The 19607-nt window shown below is 37.7% G+C and overlaps 2 protein-coding genes across 3 annotated transcripts in view; one reads left to right on the forward strand and one right to left on the reverse strand.

Moving 5' to 3' along the window:
* Positions 1 to 1351: 1351 nt before the first annotated feature.
* LOC139944468 (tektin-3-like) lies at positions 1352 to 12265 on the forward strand. Its single transcript, XM_071941490.1, has 6 exons — positions 1352 to 2384; positions 4187 to 4257; positions 6307 to 6450; positions 8929 to 9151; positions 9571 to 9725; positions 10348 to 12265. The coding sequence occupies exons 1-6, from the start codon at positions 1689 to 1691 to the stop codon at positions 10571 to 10573; spliced, it is 1515 nt and encodes a 504-aa protein (XP_071797591.1). The 5' UTR covers positions 1352 to 1688; the 3' UTR covers positions 10574 to 12265.
* Positions 12266 to 13351: 1086 nt separating this feature from the next.
* LOC139943803 (uncharacterized) overlaps positions 13352 to 19607 on the reverse strand; it is a 62873-nt gene continuing 56617 nt past the window's right edge. For both annotated transcript variants that reach the window (XM_071940622.1, XM_071940623.1), the window contains 4 exons: positions 18727 to 18874; positions 16485 to 16618; positions 15746 to 15878; positions 13352 to 15342 (listed from right to left, as the gene is read on the reverse strand). In XM_071940622.1, coding sequence (XP_071796723.1) covers positions 15179 to 15342; positions 15746 to 15878; positions 16485 to 16618; positions 18727 to 18874 — 579 coding nt within the window. In that variant the 3' untranslated portion in view covers positions 13352 to 15178. The remainder of the gene's footprint in view (positions 15343 to 15745; positions 15879 to 16484; positions 16619 to 18726; positions 18875 to 19607) is intronic.

Here is a 19607-nt window from a genome sequence, read left to right on the forward strand (position 1 = left end):
GGACAGAAACTCTACTGGTTATACCTTTTCCCATAACTGTAGTAGGACTATACTTCGAAGTGAACTCATAAAATGCATTATACTATTCAAAGCTGCTGTACTTTTTGTTACGTCGTATAATATACGCATACATTTTTATTGCCACTTATGTTCAGTGTCACTCAGAGTGCATTTCAACTTGATCAAACTATGTGTATTTCTGTTCGTAAATTTAAACAGTGTGTTGAACTCAGTACAGTATTTATACAAATTGTCTTGAAATATCTTGAATTGGAAAGTTGTGAATTTGTACAAACATGTCCTTGTACTTAGTTATTGCCAATACAAGTTACTTTGTCTCAACTTAAGCTGCTTGTGATAAACTTTATGTAGCCTTTAAAAATGTGAAAGTTTCCTAATGCTTGGATCATGATGTTTTTACACCCAAACAATGAACCCCAATGCCGGTAGGCGTGTGTAAGCTTATGTAGCACTATGTAAATCGAGGTTGGTGGTTCATTGAATATTGGCAAGAAAGAGACCATGTACGATGTCACCATAACCCCTCAGATCGATCAAACCTTCACGGGAGTGCGTTACTAAGGGCCGTCTATTGACAGTCGTCATGGGGTGGAACTGGGCTCTATTGTACACGGCAAATAGTCTGACTGGTTGTAAAACAGCACCATCTATAGACTTGATTTCAAGTCTGAGATTGTGGTTATCTTTCTGAAAGTTTGTATATACTCAGCGCCTTGAGTACCTTGTTTGGTAGATACGTGCGCTATATAAGACTTCGATATTATTATTATTATTACTCTGCATTAGCCACAAAACCGCCCGCACAGAACCCCAATTCCAATTTGCCTAAGGTGTGTACAAACCATTGAACAATGTTCCCAAGTATGTGGTCGTTAACTAATAACGGAGGTTATGTTACTCTCTTAAACTGTAAACGAGTGAAACGACGGGAGAAAGACGGGTATACTTTCAACTCGATCTAGAGTGAAGTTCGTTTCAGTTTCACTCAAACAGAGTAACACAGACTGATTTTCACCCTCAAAAGAGTGAAACTGGCACCAATTGGGACAAGAGGGTAAAACTGTCCTCTTTTAAGAGAGTAAACGAGGAGGTCGCCATTATTTCAGGCAATAATGTATTTGTTTTCGGGTAGACTAAAAAAAAACACGATCGCAGACTTGGAACCAAGTCTACGCCATCTATAGTCAGCACACTAATCTATATACTGTGTCCCACTGCTCATGTGCTATAGACACCGGACACACACCGTGCGGGTTGTGAACAATAGGGCGTCCGTAGCAACAACCCGGTTGCACACTGACTGCATAATGCATTAGCTGTGCCGCCGGGGGCACGGAGTTGGTTTCTATAAACATAAACCGGTCGTGAAGAGGCATCGAGTGGATCGCTACGTTTAAGTTCTACGGATTCCCCGCATTAGGAGCAGACAAATCTTCTCGTCAGACAAATAAGACGGGGCCACCAGCTAGTTGAAGACTCGCCAGATCATTTATTCAGGGAGTTTCAGAATACTGATTTCCCTTGGAACAATTTGTTGTAGTAATAAATATAACTGAGTGGATATTAACCACTTCTTCCAGCAGACCGTACTTCACCTTTGGAATTCCCGCAACAAACCACGAGTCACACCTGTTGAGTTCAAAGTCTTGTACTACTTGACATAAATCATGCAGGATTACTACGGACAAACTATGACCGCTAGCTACTTCTCTGCCCCTAGAGTGGGTATGGGAACGAGCTATCTGCCCCCACTAGAGAGCACCATGCAGGCATCTTACAAGAGCTACGCCCCACCCTTCGTCGTCAGCCAATCTCTCAATCTACCATGGAAGCCGAGCACCTACCAACGTGGTGCCATGAGGTCCATGCCGACAAGCCTCAGCGCCCCAGAGCTCAACCCTAGCACTCTCTACCGAGACGATGTTGTATCCAGAGTCCCCCCTCTCATGCCGTCTGCTCGCACCGCTCTCTTCTCCAAGTACACCCCAACAGATTGGTTCAAGTCCAACAACCAGAACTACCGCTCTTCGGACATGACCCGCAGCGCGGCCCAGCGTCTGCGAGACGAGAACGTCCGAATCTGCCACGACACCGACGCACGGACCGTCAAGACGCAACAGGAATCCAGCAAGAATCTCGGCAACAGACTCCAAGACATCAACTTCTGGAAGTCTGAACTGAACCACGAGCTTGACGAGATGGGTAAGGAAATCGGAGACCTGGCCGCCTGGAAGCAGAGGACAGAGAACGCCCTTAAGGAGACGGAAGGACCTCTCCAGATTGCTCAGGAGTGTCTCTTTAACAGAGAGAAGAGGCAGGGTATTGATCTAGTCAACGATGTTGTGGAGAAAGAGTTGATTAGGGTGAGTTTTAAAACAATAGAAAGTTTGAACAACATTATGTTCAAAATATGACCATATTGTTCTATTTTACGAGAAGAGATAAGACGTTGCATGTTTATAGCCCAGTGGCGGCAGTTTGTGACAAGACAATGTCGAGATTTCATTTTACATGTGGGAGGAAAACCCCAGTGAATAGTTGCAGGGAAAACCCACGCAGTCAAGTAGCTCTAAAAACACAATCCTCATAGTGCCCCAGATTCGAAACCGATGTCCCAGACAAGGCAAGAAACCATTACACCAGCATACCCAACAACCTGACCGACCTATATTTGACTTCTAATTGCGAATTGTTATAATTAAATCTGTCTTAAGTAAATTTAAACCTTTGATATTAATTGCTGTGTCTTTAAATTTAAGTTTGTCACACCATGGTCAAACACTCCTTTAGTCAAACATTTATAAAAATCATGTTGCTTATCCGCTCTGATCCTTGGACCAAAATATTTTTACTTAAATTTTACAGAAAACAAAGACTGGGTCCGCAAACTGTAAGGTTCCAAACATTGGCTTTTTGTTACAATAAGATTTAAACAACTTGACAAAAAAATGGCCACACACAAACTTCAACTAAAGAATTAAACCAATTTCTATGTGTGATTCTGAAGATACCAACATCCACAATCAAATGTATATTCTCCTGACACAAACTAAAACTTCCTTTTTCAACAATCTCTGAAAAAACCCCCAAAACATACAGAAGTTATGAAACGAAGTTCAATGAGCTTAATAACCATTTCAGGTTTATTCAAAATAGTTGTTGCTCTGGTGAAGAACGATTAAATGCCGCACCTAATGATTAGATTATCACTATCACATAAATCACTATTGACTTAACTTGTACTGACATTTAGAGAGGTGCAAAGTATATGCAGTTATATCCAGCAGATAGTGCGCCACATACAAAAACACTGTGCCCATGGCGATCCAACGAATTATTAATCAAATTTATGAATGTATACACGAATTCGGGTCATATGTACATGTAGGTCTTTGTGAATGAGCAGGGTCTTGTGTATGATATTTTGGGTACGAGGTGACCGACGTCTGTGCTCAATTTAATACAGCTGCTAAGCAGAGAACTTCTTTGCTTAGCAGAAATTTAGTGAGGCACCTGTTAACAACAGTGTGAACTTAAGGCACATTGCCAGTTACATCTCACTGTTATAATCTAAAAGATTAAAACACTCGATAAAATTTCCACCTGTCCTGTGAAATATTTACAATTATGAAAACGTTTTCCATGTTCTCTGACAAAACATCTTTTCTCCATGGATTCGGCATATTGCAAAACAGTTCTTGTTGGTTGTTGTTATTGATGTACGAATAGTACCAGCCATCAGACTGCCCCAAGGCCATAGACTAAACCCATCTAAGTGCTAAGCCGGATTGCCTATACCTACCTACATGTATATAGAAAGTTTCCTACAACTAATACAGTCGACTCAATTGTACCGACGAGAAGTCAAAGTTAATGCTCTTTTAGCAGTGTAAACCTCTCACTAACTTGTTCAGCATTACTAATTTTATGTTTAAGCTGTCATTTAGGCGGGGAAAATAAGCATCTTCGAGCGAATACGAAACATGGCATTGGAAAGATAACAGAAAGTTTACTCGCCAACATTGTGTTATTTAGTTGACGCTATTTCTAAAATGCAATTATACTTTATCAGGGTCATCAAATTTACAATGTCTCTGATAATTATTGTAACTTATTGGACGCCAATTCTGAAATGCTGAATCTAATTATTTTGTTTTCATTGCAGGAAGTGAATCAGATCCGTGCATGTCAAAACAAACTACGAAAGGCGATTGATCGTGCCGCCACACAGCTAAGGTAAGTAATGACTTCGCGCCTAAAATATTGTTGGAGAGAATAACATAATGAAGCCCCGAAAACAACATTAAAATGCTAAAAATAAGATTTTGTTTTCGACATTCTCGAGCGCGATTGATATATCATAAACAACATCAAACATATATCAGCGGTTTTCAAATTGTCGTTCGTAAAATGGACCCAAAGAAAACATATACACATTTCTAAATTATTGCTACGGCTAGTACGGAAATAAATGAATTGAATTGAATTGCCTGTGCATTTCAATTCAACTATAGCGTCACATGGTTGACTTCATGCCCTAACCCAATCAAGTAATCAACCAACATGATAACATAAAACTGCTTCAGAGAGAAGTGTTACAGTAAATTGACGACCTAGTGACCGAAGTTCACTGCAATTGATTCGCTAATAGTCTCTTAAACAACTCGTCAGCTGCCACTGTGTTTGGACAGTGGGTGGTGAAGTGACGAGGATTGCCTGGCAACGTGTCATTGAGCGACCATAAAGCAGACTATAGAGTCCGGTTCATACTTTATGCGATTGCGACACGATTTTGACGTCACATTGCTGTTTTCGCAGCGACACGTCGATACAAGATTGTGACACGAAGTCACAATGGCATTTTGATACAAGAATTTGACCCGCAGTCACAATGACACTTCGATACAAGATCGTGACAAGCAGTCACTCAGGACAACTGTCAGTTATGAGTACAGAACATTGAGCAAGAAAACGTCGTCACAATATGACTTCTTTTCTCAAACAATGTAGACCCCGATTAAATGTAATAGCAAGTTGGGTTTTTTGTTATGTTTTTGCGCATCACAGGAGTTAATCGGTTGTAGGGGAACAATGTAACCTAATTGGCGCAGTGGCACAAAAGATGTCAATCAAGTCATGCGTAATGAGTGACGTCACTCAACGTCATCAATCTATACGAACGGTCAAACGCAGCAGCAGAAACTTTTTGGGCTTCTGTGCATCCAACACAATGTTCTCAGTAACTATGGATTATGTTAGCCTTCCTTTCCCGTGTAGGCTTAACGCATTCCAGGAAACTGTCCTCACTTCAAACTTTCTTAAACACAGTTATCAAGGGCAGCAGAACAAGACGTCCAGGTGAAAAAAAAGTATCACGAAAAAGATCTTATGAAAATGTACACAATAAATTCATTATAAATGCTGTGTTGTCGTTTATTACATTTCGAGGTAGACTCTGCTGGGGTAAAAACGTAAGGCCGTTCGCTATTTGTTTGCATTTAAATCATCTGCCTTTTGGTTTGTAATCAATAGCAACAGCGAAATATTTACTAATCTATATTATTATTAAGACACAAGAACAACTCCTACACATAATATACTCAATAGACTCATGCCAAGAGATCGTTGTTCAAACCCAAGCAACATTGTTGTCATCAATAGGCAACCCGATGAGAAAGTGCAGATAGAAACCATAAAAACTGATCACTTGAAAAAAAAAAACAGCCAGAATATCATTTTACTTGCCATTTATCAAGAAACAGCTGGACAGACAACGACCATTTTTGTAACATCGATTAGAGATGAAAACTTGCACCTGCTTAGGTGTGATACGGCAACTGTTAACCCCCTCCCCATCTGACACGAACTCTTAATTGATAAATAGTCTGGTGCCGTTGTCAAGACGACCCTTTGTGAATCTTGCGTCGAGACTGATTGGGGGAAACAATCCTTTACAAAAACAGCGACAAATCTAACACGATGGGAGGGGAAATTACGGTGATTAATTTGAGACTCACCTTTCAATCTTGAAGTCAATTAATATATAATTGATATTCTGAACTGTTGCAGTTTGTAAAAGAAAAACACGGGGCCACGCGTTGGCTGAAAATGATTTTCACTAGTTAAGTAACACTAAATTTGAATAATATTACAAACAAACCCAGCTAGTTCTTTCTCATAAAAGACATGACTTTTCTGAGAGGAAATACACCTTCAAGCCCTTGATCTTAAATTAAGGGTTTTCGTCAATTTAACTGAACATGTTTTAATTATTATTTCTTCTAGTATGAGCCGCGCTGCCCAGCACGAGCTTGAGAAGGACCTGACCGACAAATTCCGGGCACTGACCATCGACAATAAGTGTCACCAGCTCGCCAACACCTCCCACGGACTGGCTTACTACCGCGGGGTGGAAGGAGTCGATCAGTGGTAAGACAATCAACTATAAATCAAACAATTTTCATCTTCTGTAGTTTGAATATACTGTACTAGTGAAAATTTCACTCTCTTGTCCGAGTGGTGTTAGTTTTGCTCTTTCGAGAGTGAAAGTCAATCTAAGTCAATCTTTTTGACTCAGTGAAATTGGAACGAACTTCACTCTAAATCAATTTGAAAGTACAGGTCTTTCACTCAGGTCTTTCAAAAGGTTACCCGCCATATATGGCTATTTGCAAGAGTTGTTGCCCGGTCTCGAGAGATTTTCCTTGGGTGGTGCCGAGTGACTTCAGAAAGCTTCTTTAAACAAAAAGGTGGGGAGAAGAAAGAAAGACAACCAAAACAACACTGCAACCGAATTGAAACCTTGTTCTCCAGAAGGCGGTCAGAGCACCCTGACCGAAACGTCGAGCAGAAACAAACCCGCTCTTCTCAGAGCCAACACTTACTCAAAAAAAGACACGTTTACATGTCACCTCAAACCTTACTTCCTTAAAAACCTTGTTAGTTACTAATGGTCAGCAGCTCGACTGTCCTTCAGCTGGGGGCAAAAGGGCGGGTCGGTTACCGGTCTCTCAATTTGGAATAAAGGCAATGTTTCCCTGTACAATACAGCAATTCCCATAGGGCGTAGAGCGATGCTGTTTGTGCAATTGCTTGACGCACACACACAAACCAAACGGACTGTGGGTCTGCAGTCTTCAAGCTGAACATCTGCATTTAGACAGATACAGTGAACGTACAAAGTTATCGAGTTATTTCATCACTGAAGAGTTCCGATTTTTGTTTTGTACAACTCAATTACTTTAAGATCCCAATAACAACCACTATATCTTAATTGGTGAGTGTTTTAGAATAGAAGTAGGCCTATTCCAATCTGATGACGACCCAATAATCTGGTTGTCACGGACAGTAGCAAACAACACTATTGACTGTTTTGATTGGCAATTCTTTATGAATGATAAAACCATAAATACTTTAGGCATATAAATGCATCTAGGGTAGAACGATCGTGCCGCCAATGAAACGCATAGATTTATTTAGCAGTTGCTAAGGTAACAGCGCCAACTTTGACCCATATTATAATTTACTAGAATGAAGTTACAATAACCAAACAATATGGAGGTTCATTCTACCCCCATGATAAACCTAAATACAAACTGCACTGAAAACTCCATCTTCAAAAACCCCATATGATCTCAGCGAAAATACATCGCGCTGTTTCCACCACCAGTTGGTTTCAGAACCACAACAACTCATCAGATTTACTTACAAAACATACATCATTATATATGCCTATACATTGGTGCTATTGCAAACCTTGGTAGGTTTTTAAAAAACCTGTTCTCCATCATTCAAAGTTTGAAATCCTACTTAATTAATGAACGTTTCGCAGACCTTATGTCTACTTCGCTAATATAAGTATGCAGTTGCTAATTTAGTACTTGTATAAACATATTCTGGTTTAAGTGACATAGTAACTAAAGACCCTATAAAGTTGCACTACATGCGATCAAACAGAAAGTTTTGTTCGCAAAGTCTAAGCTCCGTTCTAAACCAAATATTTGGAAATCGAAGATGGAGTCTGCCTGAGTAGACAAACATTCAAGACAAACAATGAAAAACCAAGCAGAGGCTGGAATTAGAGTATGTATGCACTGCGCAAAAATAAACATCAGAAGGGTACACGATGGGGGTATCCATATCCCAACCCATTCCAACCAGTCTCACATGGCAAACAAAATGGCGTCTGTTGCTAGGCAATGGGTCAACAGATCCAAGGTTGTATTACTGGGCGTAACCATGGTCAGCCAAAAAGCACTCGTGGTGGTCATGAATTTTGTAAGCAGGTTGTCTTTTCAGGAGACCGCTCCCATGAATAAATTATTGGTGGGGGATTGAAATGAGTCGAAATGAATAATAGAGCACAGTTGGTGATTGTATCGAAGAAACGACAAGGAGTTGCCCCCCCACACACACACAACCCCACCCCCCTCCCACGGACAAAGCCACGGTGTTACTCCTGGCAACCACTCTGTTTCCGGGCTAATATCTAAATACTAAATAAAAAACACATTATACCTAACAAGTGTAAAACAGTTTAGTACGCCGACACGGTCGATGTTGTATATATTACATGGAATTTTAGCTTGTAACTTTGACAAATGGATTATGCTTAGCTGCTTTTGTGTTCAAGCAGAATGATCATGCTCCAGAAACAAGAATGAATCTGTATACTGAGATCTATAAAGTACATGAAGTCATTCTGACAAGCAATAATGACATTTTTATAATTTCATTGAGTTGTCAACCACTGGTTCTTTTTGAACCAACACTACTCAAAAGAGATATTCACATGGTGCTTACCGCAAACCTCTATTTTTTATTAGATATACTTCCACCATGCAAAGTTTCAGATCCTACTTTATTTCATTTTATTAATTAATAATCATTTTGCTTTTCTTTTCACAGTGTTTCTTTGCCCGAGTCATGGGCCAAGTTCACCAATGACAACATTCTGCGGTCACAACGGGAACGTAATAGCTCCAAGGGTATGCGAGGAGACATTGACAGCTGTCTACAAGAGACTTCCAACGACATGTGGGTCCAGAATAACAATGTCAATGTAGCCTTCTCTGGACGCATTGCTGAGTCTATGGATGCACGCAACAGCCTGCAGTCGCATTTAGCCAGGGTAGGTGTTCAAACATAATCATGTTGAAACTTTAAATTTGGCTTTACCCTTATAAAAAGTGGCTTCTTTTAAAGTGCTCACATCTGTCACTCAGCTCGCTCAAGACACTTCAACATTCACTATTTTACTTCAAATGGGATATGTTTGTGGTACTGTGACGCAATATGCAGCCATTGATACCAGGAACACTCGGGGCAAACCCCTTTCTCTACTATTTTTTTTTGTACGTGCGTTACACAACACGCCCGTACTTAGGAGACCTTTTCCCCCAAATTATAAGGGGGGGGGGAATCCATCCGATGAAAAAATAACACCTATCGTGCTGAAATTTTTGCACATTTAAAGTAGCAAAGGATTTCAAATTGCCAACATATTTGTCCTGGTTGATTTATCAATCTTTATCTCTCATAATGTTTTAGGTTCTACAAGAAATCAACGAGATGGAGAATAACTGTGACGTCCTTCGTAAAGCCATTGCCGATAAGACCGCACCGATGCAGGTCGCACAGAGTAGACTGGAGAGCCGTACACGACGCCCCAATGTAGAGCTTTGCCGTGACCAGCCTCAGCACAGGTAGGTACCAATAGATACCAAAAGGTACCCCGTACTCCCACCAAATTTCACGACGGTACCCAACCCGTCGGGAGCCACAATGACAGAGCCAAAACTTTCTTTTAATTGCCCCTATTTAGAAAGTTAAAGTTACATAGTTAAACTACATTTGTATCTCTGTGACGTCACTATATCGATGAAATTGTAGATTATTCTAACGATAAAACTCAACTGTTACTGTAGATTCGTATCGTTACGAATCTACACTCAATTATTTGGTTGTTACCTATAGGTATAGGTAACAACCAAATAACTGTAGATTCGTTAAAAAGTAAAATGATAGTTAAAATTGAAATGTAATGTCCTTCCAAATTGAAAGACAACATGATATGCATACTCAGCTGAAAACATGCTATATTTATATTTCCCCCAAAAAATTCGAGTCAACCGTATTTAGTAAAAAAAAAATGATGGTAAACTGACCAAAACATTGTACTCGATAATGTTACAAACACTGTAAAACACGCTGAAATCAATAGTTTAAACAAAGAAACTAACAAGTGATATGCTAAATAATTTAACACCAATTAAACGGTTATTTGACGCAATTTTAACCTCCACTTTCCTTATTTTTATACTTTAGGCTCGTACGCGAAGTCGGTGAGATTTACGAGACAGTAGACGTCTTACAGAACCGTCTCCGTGCCGCAGAGAGCGCCCTCCAGGAGCTGGTCAACACCAAGACAACCCTGGAACATGACCTCGGGGTCAAGAACAACAGCTTGTACATCGACAAAGAGAAGTGCATGGGTACCAGGAGGACCTATCCCACCACAGCTAAACTGGCCGGGTACCGCGGACAACCTTGAATTTTGTTTACGTCATTGAACTTTCATAGGCGCAAAATAGAATGGGATATAGATGTATAATTTGGCACGATACAAATTTTTAAATGTTTTGTTGTTTTTGATGGAAACAGTCGGACCAACTTTTCATTCGTTCTGGCAAACTTCTGTCCGATGGAGTTGCAAGAAAGTGTTTCAATTTTAAGGCGCGAAAACTATTTGAAAAACGTGGTCTACATGTAAATGTATAATTTGGCACCATACGAGTTTAACAAAAATGTTTTGATGGAAAACAGAGGGACCAATTTTCCTTCGTGATTGCAAACTTCTGGCCGATAGAGTTGCATTAAACTGTTTCGGTTCTATGGGAAATTTGATGTGACACTGAACTACTTTTTTTTTGGGGGGGGGGGGTGGGTGGAAAAAGACGAACCAACTTTCCTTGTGTTTAAAAACTTCTGTCCGCGAGAGTTGCTTCTGGAAAAAAACAACGTTTTATTCGAAGTGATGGAATTGGTGGAAAGGGGGTTAAATAAATTGTTTTCTGCTTTGTTCATACGATGTATATATTTTCGCTAATTGTATTATGTACCGATGGAAAATGGCGTCAGCATTTCAGTTGGTTTATTTTTTGCACATGAAAACTTTGTCATTGGTGCTTTACACACCAGGGAAGGTGTACGAACGAGCTTTATGCGATTTGGGGGAAAAGTGCACAATGTTTTTTATTATCCCATTTTAAAACCAGAACTGCTTTTTATTTTCTGTCTGGTCAAAAAGATGACCCCTTAAAGAATACAATAGCACTTATTTTGAGTTAGTACCCCCCGTATTTATAGAAGGCAAATAAATGTACGCAATATAACAAACATACAAAACAAGAGATTTAAAAGCAATTGGCAATTGTCATTTGCAATGGAATTTATCGGTAGGTTTAACACGAATTTATAAAAATCATCTTGTTTAAAAAGTGTGCTTTAATGATGTTTAACTTCTAAAACACTACCAAGTTTAACCTACACATTATCATGGAAAAGTATTCTTGTACAGTGTATATTTGATAACATTTTTAAAAACAAAATTAAATATTTTGAGATAATGATATACGAAGAAAAGGGAAACCGCGAAAAACAAATTCTAGCGGTTCTTATAAAAACCTACAATCAAATGCCGGCATCAGACAGAGTAAAAAAGCTGCTCGGTTTAGGGCAATTTTTATTCAGTAATTTTAAAGCGGCTTTTTATATAAACTGATGTGGCAACTGTTCATCATTTGCATTAAATTCATTATGTAAATAACACTGTTATAATATGTTTTGATCATATCACACTAACAAGCTTTTGCATGGAATGTTTTTAATGAGTGTGATTGTTTTGGTTTTGTTTTCACCTTCGATGGCAATTTCATGCGTTTATTTCTCCTTACATCAAATAACCAGCTAGGCATTACATTTCTGCATATTTAAAAAAAAATAAGTACAGAAAAACAAAATTATTTACAAAGGTTAAATTCAGTACATGTATACGAATTATTATTAAATTTGTCCACAAAATCGCCTCAATGTTGTTTGATGTAGAGAAATAACTTCGAGAAGTTTGTGTCCGCTGTAATTTAAAACACAATTTGCAAATCACTAATAAATGACTCTTTCAAACATGCATGAACTTATTTTTTCTCTCCATATTTTGTTAAATAAAGATTGAGACAAAAATCAATTGAGTGTTTTGTTTGTGTTATTTTAACTTTATGCTGACTTTGCCGGTCAACGGTTTGGTGTTATGTCGGGCCTCTTTTATAATAATATAAACTAATTTTAATTTGTCTATTCGTTTGGCGTTTGGAGATGGACTTGGGATAACAAAATATTGTTATTAATATAATTTATTTTTTTTTCTCCAAGTGAACAATAATGTTTGTTATCAATTTTGAGGTGGGTTTACGGTATTAAAGGGTTAAATGCAAAGTATTAATTTATTAAGTTTTAGGAAAACTTCGATCGTTTTAAGAATTTGAAAATTGTCGCGTTTTTGAGTTATCGCCGAACAACCGGTTAACTTTTTGGGGACACACAAACTTATACATGTCCATTGTGCATGTACATTACTTCGAAGTGAAATGTAAGTCCAAACCATAGAACGCTGCTGTTGGCCTTTAACAAATAGTTTTTACCTAACATAATGTACATTCACATTATATACATTTTCGTTCGGGTTACAAACTAAGGGATGCAATGGTGTCATGTTGTAATTTCGGTAATTGACCCTCAAATGAACATCACTATTGGATGGGCTGGTAAAAGGGTTTTTAGGGTTCCAGGCAAGTATTTGGGTTAGTCTTACCCAATTATGTCTAAAGGGCAGTGCCACATGAATAAATACATACATGTACAGAAACTTTTTTCTCACTACATGTACATGTATTTTGTAATATGTACCTTCAAAACATTAAAACATAGCTTTTTAATTTGATTCAAAAAAGTAAGGGAAAAGTGGAAAAGAATTACGTTATATTACACCATAGAGCATCTAGAATGAACGTATTCCCTGGGCCTTTAAGCAGGCCCAGGATACCACGCTGTAAGTGCTTTGCACCTCGAACGGACTCTGCGGTTTCGAGCTTCGTATGGGCCTGTGTACACAAAGTCAACCACTCTCTCTGAACATAAGTCAAGGCGCACATTACATATCACATTACAACACCTGGGTGCAGTGGAGAAACTAGGGTATAATTACAAAACATTCAACAAAGTATGATTTTTTTTAGGAAGATCTTTATTTTCACAGCTTTATTTTGAACAATAAACTAAAATAACACTAACAAGCATATCAAATCTCATCCGTCAAAATCTGACATCGTTAGAAAAAATAAAGCATAAGTCTATCAAACTGTTTCTAAATATTATTTAAAAAGGCAATCTTGACTAATTTGTTCATAAAGGAGTATCCCCTTCTCTTTATAATTGATCTTTAAATTAAATATTTTCTATAATCTCTTCCAATTTTATTTTTTGAGAATGAATTTTCATGATAATGTTTTGCAGTTACAAGTTGAATTGCGTCTGACTATAGCACCCTAACAAAGCAGGGACAAAATAGAGAGACCACAAACATTAGGGCCTCATGTTCCAGATGGTATAGAAACATGTTATCTAATCCAGATGGTACAGATTCAAGCCCCACTCTAGTCAATATTTCTATGTCAACCCAAATTATTTCGACAATATTTTCTTTTAGCGCCCACATTTCACATCAGTGTTACAGGTAAATACATTTTGCTTGAGAGTCAAGTACTACAGAGTACCAAAAGGTATCCATTTATGGTACTCAAGACTACCAACAAACTGGTACTCGACTCCCAAGTTGGTCCTGCTCTGTTGTCACATTAGAACAAATTCCAACAGCAAATTATGTGTACATGTGCAGTACTTAGATTTAATCTGTGGTTATGAGGACTTTAACTTGAAAAACCACACCTAAAATAAGGAAAGTTACATGTGCTTCATTCTTTCTGCTCATCGTAACAAGAAGTATCAAAAAATTACTGCAATAGCAGGAATACAAGTTTGAGTGCTTGAATTTGAGTCCAAGTACATGTGTACTTCAAGACGAGTAACACGTCCTTAGATGAGTAATTTACTATCTTTGTAAAAGTAGAAATACTTTTGAAGTAGTACAGTAGTACTTGAGTATTCAAGTACTGTAGTACTCAATAAGAACTTGAGTAGTACTCAAGTGCTAGTACTCCCAGGTCAAAATTCCTGTTGAACCTAGTTAACTGGGGTCAACTGGTTCAACTGGATAGTGACCAAACTCGTCCATTTTCCATATTAACCAACTGGTTTGGACTTGGTTTAACTGTGTTCAACTAGGTTGAAAATATAAACCAGTTGGTCTCTGTCCATTTGCCATATTAAACCAGCTGGTTTTAACTGTGTTTAACTAGTTTATCAACTGGTTTCAACTCGTTCCAGTTAAACCCAGTTTAACTAGGTTCAACTGGAATTTCGACCAGGGCTTGAGTACTCCATTACTGTAGTACTCAATTAGAACTCCAGTAGAACTTGAGCAGTACTCAAGTGCTAGTACTTGAGTACTCCATTACTGCAGTACTCAATTAGAACTCCAGTAGAACTTGAGCAGTACTCAAGTGCTAGTACTTGAGTACTCCATTACTGTAGTACTCAATTAGAACTCCAGTAGAACTTGAGTAGTACTCAAGTACTAGTACTTGAGTACTCCATTACTGTAGTCCTCTATTAGAACTCAAGTAATACTCTAGTGCTAGTATCAAGTATGAGCTCTTCAACACTGTTTATCACAGATGGCAAGCATCTGAAATGTTCTGTAGTAACTTAGTCTGGTTATTAATCTGGTTATTAGTCTGGTCTGTCAAAAATAATCAACAATTAATGGTATTTGGCCGATAGTCTAGAAGAGAAAATTGTCTGTTCAAAGCAAATTTGTATGCCTCAGCAGCTCTATGACATTCACCTCTGAACTCAGTGATTCGTTGTGACTGATGATTTTTTTAAAAACATATTCATGTACTCTGCAATATTTTATGCACAGACCCCCTTTGGACACTGCTCTAGTTCTCTTTGTAATTTCTCTTTAAAAAAACCTGGTTTCTTATCCAAGATAGATGACTCTGGGTTTGTCGTCATCCTCTGTCTCGCCTCCAAAGAGCTCCTTATCCTCTTTCTTGACCACCTTGACGAAATCATTGAGTCGACCAATCATATCGTCCAGTTTGAACTTCAGGTCATCACACTCTGCTTGTATCGGATCAATACCTGCAAAGAATTCAATACAACTCAATTCAATTTAAGGAGGAACTATAAGAAGATGAACGGAACAAAATACACAGTGACATAGCTATTTACAACCAACCTTAAAATTACAAAAACAAAAAACCACCGAAGATAAGGAACAATCATAATGTACAATCATTTAGGGTTAAGCAATCAGATCATACACCATTCCCAATCCCCAAAATTATAATAAAAAATATAATGGACACTTCAGAATTAAATTAGGACGAGTCCCAGCCTCACACTGTAGAATGTAAACCTTAAGACTAATCCATAGTTATAATGAGTTACTCGTCCCAACTCGAGATAGGATTAAACCTCCTAGCAGTTCGTGAAATTGGCTGCAGTGCTATTAACACAGATCCAACATCCCTATCTATCTCACCTTCAATGTAAGTGTGGACCTTTCCAGTTTGTTTGATTCTCTTCTCTGACATTCCGCTCCATTTCTTGAAGCGATTCACCATAAAGTCTACAATCTCAAGCTCATTCTTGCGCTGGGCACTCTCCTCTTGGACCTACAAAACAAGAAATAAAAAAATAAAAAAAAAAAACCCAAGAAGGATGTACTTTAGAAAGGCGCCTAAAAAAACCCACACTATTTGTACATTATTTAAAGACTCAAACAACACAATTATTAACTGTCATAATAAAAAGCATAACAAATATATAAAAGCAAAGGCACATCAATCGACAACACAAAAGAAAATTGTCAATTTGACAGAAACATCAACAAGTTCAAAAAGTTAGGGCATACAACAAGAAGGGTGTACTTTGGAAGCTTACTACAGCAGACAATATGCACACTTTATTAAAAGATTCAAAGTATTTATTGTCATGTTAAAAATTATGAAGTTTATTCGGAGAATAAATACAAATATAAAGGCATAACAACAATTGACAACACAAATAAAAATTTACAATTTGACAGAAATATCAAAAAATTAATACAAAGAAGTGAGGGCACACAACAAATACAACAAGATTGGTGTACTTTTGAAGTTTACTACATTGGGCCATGGTCTTTATGGATGACTTCCCTATACTTGCCCAATGTTTCATTTTGTTTCTGGTCAAAGACATATGTTTGATAGAGACACAAACTTAATTGGCATAATATGTACCTTAGCGAAGGCTTCACAGATGATGGCCAGCAGCATGTTAGTCAGAGTCCACATGACGATCACGACGTAACTGAAGAAGAAGAGCGGACCCATGTACCGGTCAACTTCTAACAAATCCTCAAACTCAAATTTGCCTATCGGGTGAAAACAAATCATTTAATATCGATAAACAAATTGTTTGTGGTTGTTATTGTGTGTTTGCTTTGATGATGTGCGTTTTTAATATTCATTCTAATGAACTTGTATCAATGTTTATATGTTTTTACACTAGGCCTAATAATAAAAGAGATTTTATATCAAAATCTGCCAAACAAGGTGCCTAAGGCACTTCACACAAACAATTAAAAGTAAGAACTAAAAACAAATGCATAAAGTATTAATAAGACTAACTTAAGAATTAAACGTTTGATAAACTACTTAAAAAGTACAGTAGGCCTACAATGTAAAGTACAAGTAAAGGCAAGTGAATACTATTAAGAGGTAATTTCATAAACCTAACTGAAGAAATAAATGTTACTTAAAAAATAGTAATATGAAAATTACAAGCAAAGACAAAAGGTTACTATCGTTAACACAATAATAAAAACAAATGCATCAATAAAAGCACACTTACAGGTCTATACGAACATGAAACAACCAAGGAACACAATCAAATGAATCGGTTTCCTTAAAAAATTGTCAAGACAAAGCAGTTATGGTAATCTTGCTCAAGGATACAAGTCCAAAGATCGGGACTAAGCCACACCCTTCTGATCAGAAACACCAGAGCTTGAGTCTAGTGCTCTTAGCCGCTCGGCCAAACCCACTACAGTGCTTGACACACAAAGATTTAATGTAGAACAATAAGAAAAGAAGATTCATTAGGATAGGTTTATAGTAATACAATACAAGCAAAGAGTAAAGGCAATGACAATAACACAAAAATGAAAACAAATACAATGATAAAAACACAGTAGCAAGGCTTTAGGAAAATTAAGCATTTCAAGTTCAGGAAAAACAATCAAGTGAATTGATTTCCTTCAGAAAGGACAGAGCAGTTATGGTAAAATATCTTGCTCAAGGACAGAAGTCCCAAAACCGGGACTCAAACCTACACTCTGCTGATCAGAAACACCAGAGCTTGAGTCCAGTGCTCTTAACCACCCGGCCAAACCCACTACAGTGCTTGACACAGAAAGGTTTAGTGTAGAATAGTAAGAACAGACAGATTCATTAGGATAAGTGTATAGTAGTACAATTTAAGCAAAGAGTAAAGGCAATGACAATAATTAAAACAAATGCAATTATAAAAACACAGTACCAGGGTTTTATGAAAACAAAAGAAGCAAACTCAAGAGAAAACATTTTAAATGAATTGGTTTCCTTCAGAAAGGACAAAGCAATTATGGTAAAATATCTTGCTCAAGGATACAAGTCCGGTATGACCGGTATGACCGAGACTCGAACTCACACTCTGCTGATCAGAAACATCAGAGCTCGAGTCTAGTGCTATAGACCGCTCGGCCACGACACACTATGGTTCTTGACAGAAAAAGGTTTATTAGTACAGAATAAGAAAAGACAGAATCATTAGTACAAATTATAGAAGTACAATACAAGCAAAGAGTAAGCAATAATAATGATACTGAAAAAGCGTCAAAATATTACAAGTGAGTAAAGAGGCTGTTTAAATAAGCCGAGGCTTGTGGGAGAACAGCCCTAGACATAATGCAAAGACAATAATCAACGACATCAAAACCAACATTAACAGGAGATTAAAGAGGGCTTAAAATCCCTGAACATTAAAACTCAATTCAAGTCAACATTTATTGACTCTTCTCAAGATATAACATAAACAAAATATTACAAATAAGCAAGATAATAAGCACAGGGAATGGAGGGAAAATAGTTTATCAATATAAACCAAAATAAAGTTTGTGTGAGGCTGTCAGATTGAACCAAGGCTTGTAGAAGACAGCCTAGACAAACAAACTACAAACAAGGAGAGAACAAAAGGTTAAAACAAGGGAACATTTGCATTAAAAACAGACTGGGTTGCTATGAGAAAAATAATGTATAAACTAACGGGGCTAAAGCAACTGGCTGATGACACAATGTAGGAGCTGGACTGACTATTAAAGAGAGCCATGCCATATACATAATGGCAGAAAAGAAATATTGGAAGAATACTTGAATCGACCCTCAGACAATAATTCACTAATTTCGTCATGAATAGAATTCCACAAGATTGACAGATACTTACCAAGCAGGGTGCCGAAGAGGGACAGCAAAGTGCGCATGATCGTGCTGTAGTCACGTAACTGGAAGAATATCAAGAAGCAGAAACTAGCGTATCCCATGTACACCACACCAAACATGATCATGAACAACGACAACTCATACGAGAATTTCTGAGAGAGGAAAAGAAAAGGTCAGAATGAAACAATTTTAAATATTTTAGTGAGCATGTTTGTCACAGATAAACAGAGTTGGAGTCGAGTTACATTTGTTGAGTCCGAGTCTCAAGTTATTTTGGGTCGGGTCCATTGGTTCGACTCTGCAGAGTCACGAGTCACTTGTTTAAATGACTAAATAGTCAAAATACTTTAAACCAGTTAACGTAGATGACTGGATGACACTTTTACTGCAAACCAAATGTAGTAATATAAGAATTGCAAATAAAACAAATTTCTGTACATACAATAATAATAATAAACACTATAATAATAATAACAATAATAATAATAAAGACATAAGTAAAATGCCTAATGCAAAAGCCTCTGCACTCATAAAATAAAATATAAAATGATTACAAACAAGCAGCTTCATACAAATGATTTTTTTATTAAGAGACTTAAAACAGTGTAAAGAACCAGCCTGGCGAATATGCACCGAAGATTATTTAAAAGAATTACAACACCATACGACAGTGCATCTATTTGGTGAGCTAAACGTTAAGACATATGCATGACGACTGGATCATCGGAATTGCTTTAAGTATTTAAAAACTTAGGGCTATTATATGGACTCGTGAGTCACATGTTTTCATGGTCAAGTCCGTATCATGATAGTCGAGTCTGATGAGTCATTTGCTGATGTGACTTGAGTCAAGTCCGAGTCACCAAAACTGTGACTCGTGATGAC

Source organism: Asterias amurensis, chromosome 11 (genome assembly GCF_032118995.1).
Source record: "Asterias amurensis chromosome 11, ASM3211899v1".
Taxonomy (NCBI): domain Eukaryota; kingdom Metazoa; phylum Echinodermata; class Asteroidea; order Forcipulatida; family Asteriidae; genus Asterias; species Asterias amurensis.

Coding starts and splice junctions, on each gene's coding strand:
- LOC139944468 (XM_071941490.1), top strand. CDS start 1,689: ATGCAGGATTACTACGGACAAACTATGACCGCTAGCTACTTCTCTGCC. Junction 4,258..6,306: donor CGTGCCGCCACACAGCTAAG/GTAAGTAATGAC, acceptor TATTTCTTCTAG/TATGAGCCGCGCTGCCCAGC. Junction 6,451..8,928: donor GTGGAAGGAGTCGATCAGTG/GTAAGACAATCA, acceptor TTCTTTTCACAG/TGTTTCTTTGCCCGAGTCAT.